This window comes from Austrofundulus limnaeus, unplaced genomic scaffold (assembly GCF_001266775.1).
Source record: "Austrofundulus limnaeus strain Quisiro unplaced genomic scaffold, Austrofundulus_limnaeus-1.0 Scaffold358, whole genome shotgun sequence".
NCBI lineage: Eukaryota > Metazoa > Chordata > Actinopteri > Cyprinodontiformes > Rivulidae > Austrofundulus > Austrofundulus limnaeus.
Genome location: NW_013952760.1, coordinates 177,179 through 187,746, shown reverse-complemented (window position 1 = coordinate 187,746; position 10,568 = coordinate 177,179). Strand labels below are relative to the sequence as shown.

Genomic DNA, 10,568 nt, shown 5'->3' with positions numbered 1-10,568 from the left:
CACACACACACACACACACACACACACACACACACACACACACACTTGTTTCTTGACTCTGTGGGGACCTTCCTTCTAAATGAGACTTCCTGTCATTTCCACAGCTTCACTCTGACTCCTAACCCTAAACCCAACTGAAACCCTACACCTGACCGTGGGTTAGTACCCCACAAGTAGGAATACCCACCTGTGCACAGTTTCTACCATAAACACCTGTAGGACTAACAATGACTGAGGAAGCAGGTAAAAACTGAGACAAGGTGATGCTGACATGAATCTCTGGGTCAGTTAGTGCTTAACACGTAGAAATCATTATTTTAGGTATAAATCTGTTTGTTCTCCAAAACAAACCGTGTCCCTCTGAGATACAACTGCAGGTTAGGTGGTGTGTGGAGGGAAACGAGGAGCTGAAACGTGCATTTTACTGTGGCAGGAAATGCTGTCACGTCCTTCACAATAAGAGCACCAGTTAAAACAACTGTCACATCCTTCACAATAAGAGCACCAGATCAAACAATGCCTGACTGAGTTTGTGTGTTTGTGCAGCAATCGAGCAGAGCATCGAGCAGGAAGAGGGTCTCAACAGATCATCAGCGGACCTCCGGATCCGAAAGACACAGGTGAGCTGAGTGCAGGTGAGGGATGAAGCTGAGCATCATCATCATCATCATCATCAGTCTGCTCACTGCAGCCACCTGGTGGTGAGGAGAGGAGCTGCAGCAGCAGCAGCTTACACAACCACAGGGATGTGTGCAGAGATAACACCACCTCTGCAAACACAAAGACACAAAAATAACTCACTTTGTGCTCACAGGCACAAACTGTTTCCATCCATCAGCCCTGATTACACAACAAAAGCTTTATTTCCTGCAGCTAAATGCAAGCTGGTAGAAATGTTTCCCAGTGGAACCAGTTCAGATCCAAGTCCTCCCTCCTGTCCTCCTGCAGCACTCGACGCTGTCACGCAAGTTTGTGGAGGTGATGACCGAGTACAACACCACGCAGTCCAAGTACCGCGACCGCTGCAAGGACCGCATCCAGAGACAGCTGGAGATCAGTGAGTACACAACACAGTACTCAGTACTACACAACATACTGCACACACCACAGGTCAGGGGTCATGGTGACCTACAGGTGTTCTGGTTCTGACTCGTGTCTCTGTCTGCAGCTGGAAGAACCACCACCAACGAGGAGCTGGAGGACATGTTGGAGAGCGGCAAACTGGCCGTTTTCACTGATGATGTAAGCAGCACACCTGAGCCCTGCTGCTGCTACGGTTACCTGCAGGAGGCGGGCTCAAATATGCCTTTGTCACATGACTGCAAGGGGGCAGAAATATGAGATAAATCTTGTGCCAGCAGGAACTGAATCTGAATGCATTGGTTTGAAAATAAATTTCACTAAATTGAAAATGAATTTAAAGTTTTGTATCTGAATTAATTTTCTTTGAAACTGTATTTTGGTTTATTAAAAATTCAGTTTGACTACTTTCACTTTCAGTTCCATAATTCAGATTTTTGTGTCACATCCTGGTCCTTGAGAAAGCCAGGCAGAGTAATCAAACACAGATCCACAGATTTATGTTTCACTTTGGTGAAGTTTCCCTTCTGGATGTAACAGAGTTGATGCAATCCACTGTAAAAGTGACAAAAACACACAAAGTTATTTTATTGCAGTGATTAATTTGACCTGTATGTAGAAAATGTTACATTTACATGATGACATCATGGATCAGTCAGCAGCAGCATCTGATCAATATGTGATCCATGATGTAAATGTAACATTTTCTACATACAGGTCAAATTAATCACTGCAATAAAATAACTTTGTGTGTTTTTGTCACTTTTACAGTGGATTGCATCAACTCTGTTACATCCAGAAGGGAAACTTCACCAAAGTGAAACATAAATCTGTGGATCTGTGTTTGATTACTCTGCCTGGCTTTCTCAAGGACCAGGATGTGACACAAAAATCTGAATTATGGAACTGAAAGTGAAAGTAGTCAAACTGATTTTAAACCAAAATACAGTTTCAAAGTAAATTAATTTAGATACAAAACTTTAAATTCAGTTTCACTTTATTGAAATTTATTTTAAAAACAATGCATTCAATTTCAAATTATGAAGATTTATTTATCCCATACAGAAACTGCAGGTGTTTTGTTTATCATCAAGACAAAGTGTTTATTTTTTTTGTCCTGCAGATCAAAATGGACTCTCAGATGACCAAGCAGGCCCTGAACGAGATCGAGACCCGACACACTGAGATCATCAAGCTGGAAAACAGCATCCGTGAACTCCATGACATGTTCGTGGACATGGCCATGCTGGTGGAGAGCCAGGTGGGTCACATGACCTCAGAGGGTCACGGGGAACGCCGCGGGTCCAACGTTCTGACCTCTGACCTCTGCCGTGTGCGTTTCAGGGAGAGATGATTGACAGAATTGAGTACAACGTGGAGCACTCTGTGGATTACGTGGAGCGAGCCGTCTCCGACACCAAGAAGGCCGTAAAATACCAGAGCCAGGCTCGTAAGGTAAGACACACCTGTGAGGTCACCTGGTGGAGGGTTCTGCTCTACACTGTTGTATAAAGTACCACAAAGTCATACCTGATTAAAAGTACAAGTATCTTACTAAAAAATGACTTTGCTAAAAGCTAAAGTCTCCTTTAGGAATATWACTTGAGTAAAAGTGTTAAAGTATGTGATATTTGCTGTAGTTAAGTATTAAAAGTCAAAGTGTAGATTTAAAACGAGCAGTTAGATTTTCTGTAAGGACATTTATTAGGAGGTGACCTCCCCAAAAACTGCAGAAATGACTGTTGTATTAAAAGAATGAATGGATGTTAAATTTAGGATGCACTAGTCCAGCTGTTTCAGTTTATATACAGTTAAATTCACTCTATCTAGGAGGAACAGTTTATATGGATAGTATTTATTTTTTACCATAACAAGCTGCAATGAAAAAAAGTAACAACTTTCTACTTCCTGTCTTTTTTAAATATGTAAGAAGTAGAAGTAAAAAGTAGGCTGAAAAATATTTACTCAAGCAAAGTACAGATACCCAAAAATTCTACTTAAGCACAGTAAAAAAGTATTTGTACTCAGTTACTTTACATCTCTGCTGGTCTGAAGCTCTGAGGCAGGTCAGACAGGTCCAGCAGTCAGGTCTAATCCTGGTCCTTCTCCGCCCTGCAGAAGAAGATCATGATCATCATCTGCTGCGTCATCCTCGGCGTGGTCCTGGCGTCGACCATCGGCGGCACGCTGGGCCTCTAGGACGACCCACGCAGACCAACCGACAGCCAGCAGAGAGAAGAAAACAGCAACGACAACACAAAAACTTGAAACACAAATGCAAGACAGATAACCAATCAACTAGGAAGAGATCAGATTTAATCACAGATAAGAGGAAACACCACGGGTTTGGGCGGGGTACAAAAAAACAAAGAAAACACGACATCACATATAGCTGACTTATCCAAACAACGTAAACAAAGAGAGGGTACAAATATTTATTACAGATGTAAATGTATTAAAATATGAAGCAACAGATGGGTTAGCTACTTGTAAAAAGAACAGCCTAGGACATTTACTTGTTTGTTTCTTCAGCTTTTTCTTATTTTGTATTGTTTGTTTGTTTGTTTATTGTGAGTCTCCGAGGACAGTGACGGCTGCTGGGTGGGAGTTCTTACGGTCACTTCTGGAAACAAACACTCAACTAAAAAAAAAAACTTCCAGAGAGGTCAGAGTCAGGGCCGGTTCTGAGGCAGTCTGGAACGTCTCGCCGTTGGTTTAGATCGCCACTCTGCTCGCTCCTCATTGGTTGCTTGCTCCTGTCACTCACCTCGGTCAACCTGCTGAGCTCAGAGCCTAAATCCTGTCCCGCTGACGAGGCGGCGCCGGCCTCTTTTACTGTTGGACCCGTCCAAACAAAGATCAGGGGGCGGGAGGACCTCTGGTCTTCACTAGTCTGATTGGCCAGCTGACGTTTGACTAACAGGTAAATGTTGGGGAGGAAGTGGGGTAGGAGGCTTTAACGGAGGGTGGGAAGAGACGGACAGTTAATCTATGCAGTTAAAAGAAAGTCCCGTCCTCCTCTCTGTTGGGAGTCAAGGCCGGGCTCCGTTGGCCTGTTTCCAATCCTTGTAATGGTTGGCACAGCCAGGTTTCTTGACACTACCCATACCAAGACAACCAATGAGAACGGGGGATTCATGCTGACGCACCAAGAGCCTCAACAGAACGAACGAGAAGACCTGAAAAACAGAAACGAAYGAAGGAGTTCTCCGAGCGTGGCGGCGATCCCGTTTGTTTTTTTTTTTAACGGGGAGCGTTTGATGCTTTGTGTCGTGCTGCTGTTGTGATGCATGTGTGACGTGTCCTGTGAAGCCTGGCATGGTGTTGGTGTTTAGCTGGTGTGATGCGGTGTGTCCTCGCCGTATCTCACCTGTGTGTGTTTGTGTTGGAGGTCTGTGACGCTTCGGCGAAGGTTTCTTTCCATTTCAGGAACCTTAACGACTGAATCGCACTGCTGAGTGTTAAGATCTATTTAACAAGCTGGTGTTGTGCCAAAATTTAGTGTCATCCAAAAATAAACTTACTTTTTGTTCCATTTTTTAAACAAATGAACTATCAGCTGGATATTTAGTTCATTTTACGTTCTGAAAGTAAAGCTGAGTTTTTAATGGCAGACATGTTTAAACGCAGTAGAAACTGAGTGGAACATTGATTTAGAAGCTAGCATGTAGCATCTCTGCAGAACCCAAATTATCTGACTAAACCCAGCTGGAACACACATTCCTCCACAACGTGAACACACAAGTTTGTGAACACGCTAAAATCTCCCCTTCGTCACAACCGTCCCCGTCTTAGCGCCAGTGTCATCGTCAGACCGCGCTGCTTTGCATGAATTAGCGTTTGTAGCATTAGCTTGTGTTTGTGTAGAAGCTTGTTGAATTTTTAGCTCCTGGTTTTGGTCTTTTGTTTATTAAAGTGGAAGCAGTGAGTCCGGTCCAGCGCTGGAGAAAACCTGGCTGAAAGTTTGTTGCTGCGTAATCAGGAATTTTTTCTAATGAAAAGGGATTTGAGTTACACAAATTTACAAATATTTCAAATTAAATAAGTCACTTTAAAAATAGTTTTATTAAACTGTGTTAGCATTAGCACTCTAAGCCTGCACAATGCACTCGCTACAGAGAAGATGCTAATTTGGAAGCTAATTAAAGCTAACATGAAGGTGTGTTCAGGTCAGCGCTGCTGATTGGGGACAAAACACACACCTGTTACATTTTAAGACTTTCTTTGTTGTAGTTGCATGTTTTATTCTGATGATGGTGACGTGATATTTGTTGAAACGTAACAAAATATGTGCGTTGTCCCAAATTAATTAAAACGCTGAGTGGAAAAGTTACGAAGCATTAAGATGTTTTTAGGATGCACACAGAGGAGAAGCTACGATCGATTAAACAACACAAGTGCAGATAGTTTTAAAGTGACGCAGCTAACAGTATTACAGTATAATTATGGACGCTGTCATCCAGGAACTGTATGGACCAAACTATGGTCTTGGTGGAACCCCTCTGGTTTGGACTGAATAAGAACAAAATGAAACGGATCCTTGGTCCAGACATGAAGTGGCCCGTATTAAACTGCATTTAAACTAATAGTTTTATTCTAAAAGTTGTTCCATTTGGTCCATAAAGACAGCTGGTGTCCATCTGTCCACTTTAAACTCTGAATGTTTTGTGACYGTTCGTGGTTAGCTGTCAGAGCGGGCTGAGGTTTTAGGGAGGAAGGTGCTCAGGCTCTGTGATACGGAGGTCACTGAACTTCTGTTGAGGCCGACGCTGAAAGAAATACCACCGTGAACTCACTCAGCACTTCAAGCAATACGTTAGCTTTTAGACTTAGGGACGTAGTCATTGTTTAGTGTAATATCTGTATTTTCTCTGGAGATGTAGTAGTTAGCATTGTTAGCTTTTGATGTCTGTGATGCTCAAAACTGTTGTAGCTTCAGGACGAAGGGAGGTTTTATTTAGTTATTGTTATTCTTTGGTTTTCCTAAACCAAAATGGCTGATTCACCAAAGTTTCACCCTTGTGACACGTCCCAACAGCGAACTAATGTCTCTGAACAAACTGCCGGTTGTTTGCAGAAGTGATTCCCACATTTTTAAAAATCCCAGTAGATTTTAGTGATTATAAACCCGTTTGTCAGCTTGATGCTTCGCTCACCAGAGTCAACTGCAGAATATTTCATTCAGCTCTGCGTTCTCGGCGGCCGATGCCGGTCCTGGTGGTCGTCTGTGGTTTATGGGGTGGTGATGGTGGCGGACAGAGACTAGAGGTGTGAGGATGTTGTTGCAGCTAGCTTCAAGTGGCTCTGCCGTGTGTTTCCTGTAAATTTTCTGTTTTTACATCAATAACTGAAGAGGGCTTGTTTGGTCGAGGGTTTGGACCTGGAGCGTCTGAACCCTTGAGTGATCGACCCTGAGCGTTTGGACTTTGAGAGATCAGACCCTGAGAGTTCGGACCCTGAGAGGCTGGACCCTGAGAGTTCGGACCCTGAAAGTTTGGACCTTGAGAGTTTGGACCCTGAGAGTTCAGACCCTGAAAGTTCGGACCTTGAGAGTTTCGACCCTGAGAGTTCAGACCTTGAGAGTTTGGACCCTGAGAGTTCAGACCCTGAAAGTTCGGACCTTGAGAGTTTCGACCCTGAGAGTTCAGACCTTGAGAGTTTGGACCCTGAGAGTTCRGACCCTGAAAGTTCGGACCTTGAGAGTTTCGACCCTGAGAGTTTGGACCCTGAGAGTACGGACCCTGAGAGGTCGGACACAGAGTTCAGACCCCTCCAGTCTTGTGTTGTAGTTGTTTGTACAAAGAGCCGCTGGCCTGGAGTCGGACCCTCCGGTCCTGCTGTAATAGATCAGATCATTTAAAGGCATGCAAAAACGTTGTGGAGTTTGCATGACGGTGTTAGTTTTTGTAGCCCACCCTGCCCTCCTTATCGTGCACTTTACCATCGGACCTGACGAGTTAGCACATTAGCTACTGTTATTATTTATTTAGCTGTCGAACAGTTCTGTTGAAAAGTAAACACTGTTTCTGCTCCCTCCGAGTGACTCGATAGTTTCCACATCTCCTCCATCGGCTGCCTGTTAGTCTGCGAGTCTGTGGAGGAGTCCTCTCCACGCCGTCTGAATGTGATGCTGTGGGATAACTTCCTGTTGAACCTCCGCCTGGCCTTGTGTGTGCAGCATGCTTCCCCTCCTCTCTGGTGAAGATTGGTGTGTGTGTGTGTATGTGTGTGTGTGTGTGTTAGCAGCACAAGCGTGTTTCGACGTGCAAAGCACCTGGTTGCAGTTCGTCGGGTTGCAACAGTTTCAGAAACATTAAATGAATCAAAAGCTCATCATTTAGGGACTCCATGATCACAGTTTTATGATTTAATTCAAACCAAAGCCTTTCTTTCCTCCCCTCGTGTTCTTGAAACGTTCGCCGCTAAAACTCCAAGAGCACAACGTGAGTCAAGTTTACACTCAGAAATTAAAAAAAACTAGAGTATAAAAGTAAAACCCCGCCCCCCATTAACCACCAGCCCTCACTGCATGTTGGTCAGTCCATCAGTCAATCAATCAATCGATCTATTGATCCTGCTACAAAGCAAAGCCTGCCTCCACCCTGCTTTCCTTGTCACCTGTAGATGTTTGTGTCTGATTGGTGGAAAAATCTGTGGTTTCTCCTCCGTTTGAAGCTCATTCTGGAACTACGGTGGTGCTTTCTTCTTCACTTTACTTTCTGCTCTTATTCTTCTTGTTTTGTGTCTTTTTTTTTTTCTTGTACAGCTCGTTTCTCAGTCATGATCACACTCCAGGATCGATGCTCCTCTGCAGGTTTTAAGCTTTTATTTTGAATTAATCAGGAGGAAATCCATCAAATCACTTCCTGTTTTAACCTGCAGGTTCACAGAAAGAGGTCTGGAAACAGGTTTTTATTTTTAATCCGAGCGTTCAGCAGGACTTTCTTTTTACGTAATTATTTATCATGAAAGCAGCAGTTTGAGTCTGAATATTTAACCCTTCAAACCTCAGCTTTAGATCAAACAGAGGGCTATCAATTTTAGGACCACCACCACCATGAAGACCCTCACCTGACGTGAACCATGAGTTAAATATTTCAGATGAGATGGAGGCAGAAGTTCAAGTTAAACATTATTTCTTGTTGCAGATTAAACCATCCTAAAATCAGCAGAGAGCGTCTTCCTGTGTGTGATGAAGGACTGCAGCCTGTCAATCAATATTTAAAGAAGAATATATAAATATWTAACTGTAAATCTTACACAACATACTGCGTTTGTAAACCTGTACATGTTCGTGGCTGCGGGCCCTGACTGCTTCTGTTGGCTGTGTACAGTTCCTGTCAGGGCGGGACACCCGCAGCGGGAAAAACTAATCACTCAGAGACGACTTCGGTGCGACGCGGAGACTCCAAAGATTGATTTCCTGTTAGCAAAATAACCCACAGGTGTTGTTGTTTCGTCCCACGTAGACACGACGTGTGCTGCGTCCAAGTCAGTCGTATTTTTGCCCTCCCTCCTCCGCCGTCGGACCGTGCTCCTCCCTGATTTGACTTTTTTTCTTCCTGATTTTCAGAAACCAAATCCTGTTGGGTGTCCCGCTCCGAGAATACGTAAATATTTGTGTTTGTTGTTACCAATCAATTCCTTTGATCCTAACATGTCTCAGCTCTTTTTTAAAAAAATGAGACAGTATTTATTTCTATCAGTGTTTTGTTTTTCCCTTAGTGGGAGGAGTTAGGGGAGGGGTCACATAGATAGACCACACCCACATAATCCTTGCCATAACATGTAAGAAATACACTTATTGCTCTTATTATTATTATAACCATAAACGAGGAATCAAATGCAGTAAAACACTTGCAGAAACCCAGAGGGAGAGTGAACGGGTTCACACAAAGTGATCAAACTAAATTTTTAAACAGGAGGTTAACATAGCAATGGTTTCAAGAAAAGGAGTTTATGTTCTCATAAATAATAGTAGTAATATTGAATGCTCGCAATTTTGTCAAACTGAAACTGGATTCTTTGTGTTCTGTAATTATTGTAAATAACCTTAAAGAGAGAAAAGATGACTTGCATGTCTATGTATAAATCTACTGAGATATTATTCCTGTCAAAGTTGACGAGCAGTTCGACCTCTGTCCTCTCCTCACCTGTCCTCGGCCCCGCCCCCCGTCCCGTGCAGCTGAAAGACGACGGCATTGAGCTGAAATCGCGAAGCTTCCAGCGCCGTCGTCCGCCTCGCTCACTTCAGACGCTGCGTTTGGGTTCTGTCGGATTTTATTTTCTCACTCCTGTCGGCACAGTTCAGTTCCATCAGTCAGGAATAAAAAACGCAGCTACACATTCATCCATAACCCCAGCTCCAGAGGCTCCGCCCACTGGATCCTCTGATGAAAGTGCTTCCCTCCATATTAGGAAACTCAACCCCGCCTCCAGGGCTTTAGAAGCCACGCCCCTGATCATTTAGAAAGTCTTGCAGCCAACTCTCTGTTGGACGTCTGTCAGCCGCAGATCAACCTTTTTCTATCTGCTGTTTCCTCCAGCGTTTAGTCTGCACCCAGTCCTCCTGCCAGTTCATAGCCATATTCAAACGGTGCCAATCGAACCGACGGGAAACATTCAGACCAGTTAGAGCAGCTCTGAGGTCCACTGAGTGGAAACATCAGAAACCACGTTTGTTTTTATCATCACGTTAAATAAAAAGCACACGTCCTTCACGCAGACCACAGTCTTCATCGTCTTCATCCAATCATCTTCATCCTCACATGGAGCTCAGGTAAAGCTGAGTTTGTCAACAACGAAGCCTCTCAGAGGTCCGTTGTCTCTTCAGCCCAGAGTTTCTGCTCGCGGTCAGTCCTCCTGACGTACCTCAGAACACCTCCGCAGTCTTCCTCCTCTCACAGTTCTGTTCCTCAATTCCTGGACGAGATCTTGGCTGGAGTTGTTCTTCAATGTGTCAAAGAACTGTAAACAGGAAGTAAACGTTTKTGTTTGTAGAACGGAGCCGGTGGGTTTTTCCACTGTCAGTGCTCCTCTCGAGGCTTCAGGGTCTGCCGCCGCCCGTGGGCCTATCGTAACAAAGCGTGCAATATTCTGAGAACCAAGGGCTGACTTCCTCATGCCGAGGCAACGGGCCGGCCGCCGAGCACAGGCTCCTGCAGGAAGTCCACCTTCAAAATAAAAGACAAGACAGGGAAACACATTCTAGATGTCCGGCAGCGTCCCGGGGAGCGCTGAAGTTCTGGTTTTAGGGCTGGTGCAGACGGACGCTGCGTCCAGGGGAAACAGTGGACGAGAGACGGAGACGCGAGGACAAAAAACCTACAAACAAATAAAAAACAAAAAGGCAGAAAGAGGACAGCGGCATCGCTTTTCAAACTCAACTTTGACGGGAAATGCAACTTGTGTCCCGTTTTTTTTGTGTGTGTGTATGTGTGCGTAGCGTAATGTAAAAGCGATCTGTCCCCCTCCCCTCCCTCCCTGCC

At 44.3% G+C, this 10,568-nt stretch overlaps 1 protein-coding gene and 1 long non-coding RNA gene across 2 annotated transcripts in view; one reads left to right on the top strand and one right to left on the bottom strand.

Annotated features, from left to right (window-relative positions):
* The window catches only part of LOC106528078 (syntaxin-1B), a gene marked incomplete at its 5' end in the record, with an annotated part of 24,087 nt that extends 15,351 nt beyond the window's left edge, over window positions 1–8,736 (top strand). Inside the window, 6 exon segments of the mRNA XM_014023151.1 lie at window positions 547–620; window positions 949–1,057; window positions 1,169–1,242; window positions 2,204–2,341; window positions 2,425–2,535; window positions 3,199–8,736. Coding sequence (XP_013878605.1) covers window positions 547–620; window positions 949–1,057; window positions 1,169–1,242; window positions 2,204–2,341; window positions 2,425–2,535; window positions 3,199–3,279 — 587 coding nt within the window.
* LOC106528079 (uncharacterized) lies at window positions 4,315–10,562 on the bottom strand. The gene is made up of 2 exons (XR_001311462.1): window positions 6,656–10,562; window positions 4,315–6,580 (listed from the first exon to the last, which is right to left on the bottom strand). It is a non-coding gene; the product is annotated as an uncharacterized LOC106528079 (long non-coding RNA).
* Window positions 10,563–10,568: the final 6 nt, after the last annotated feature.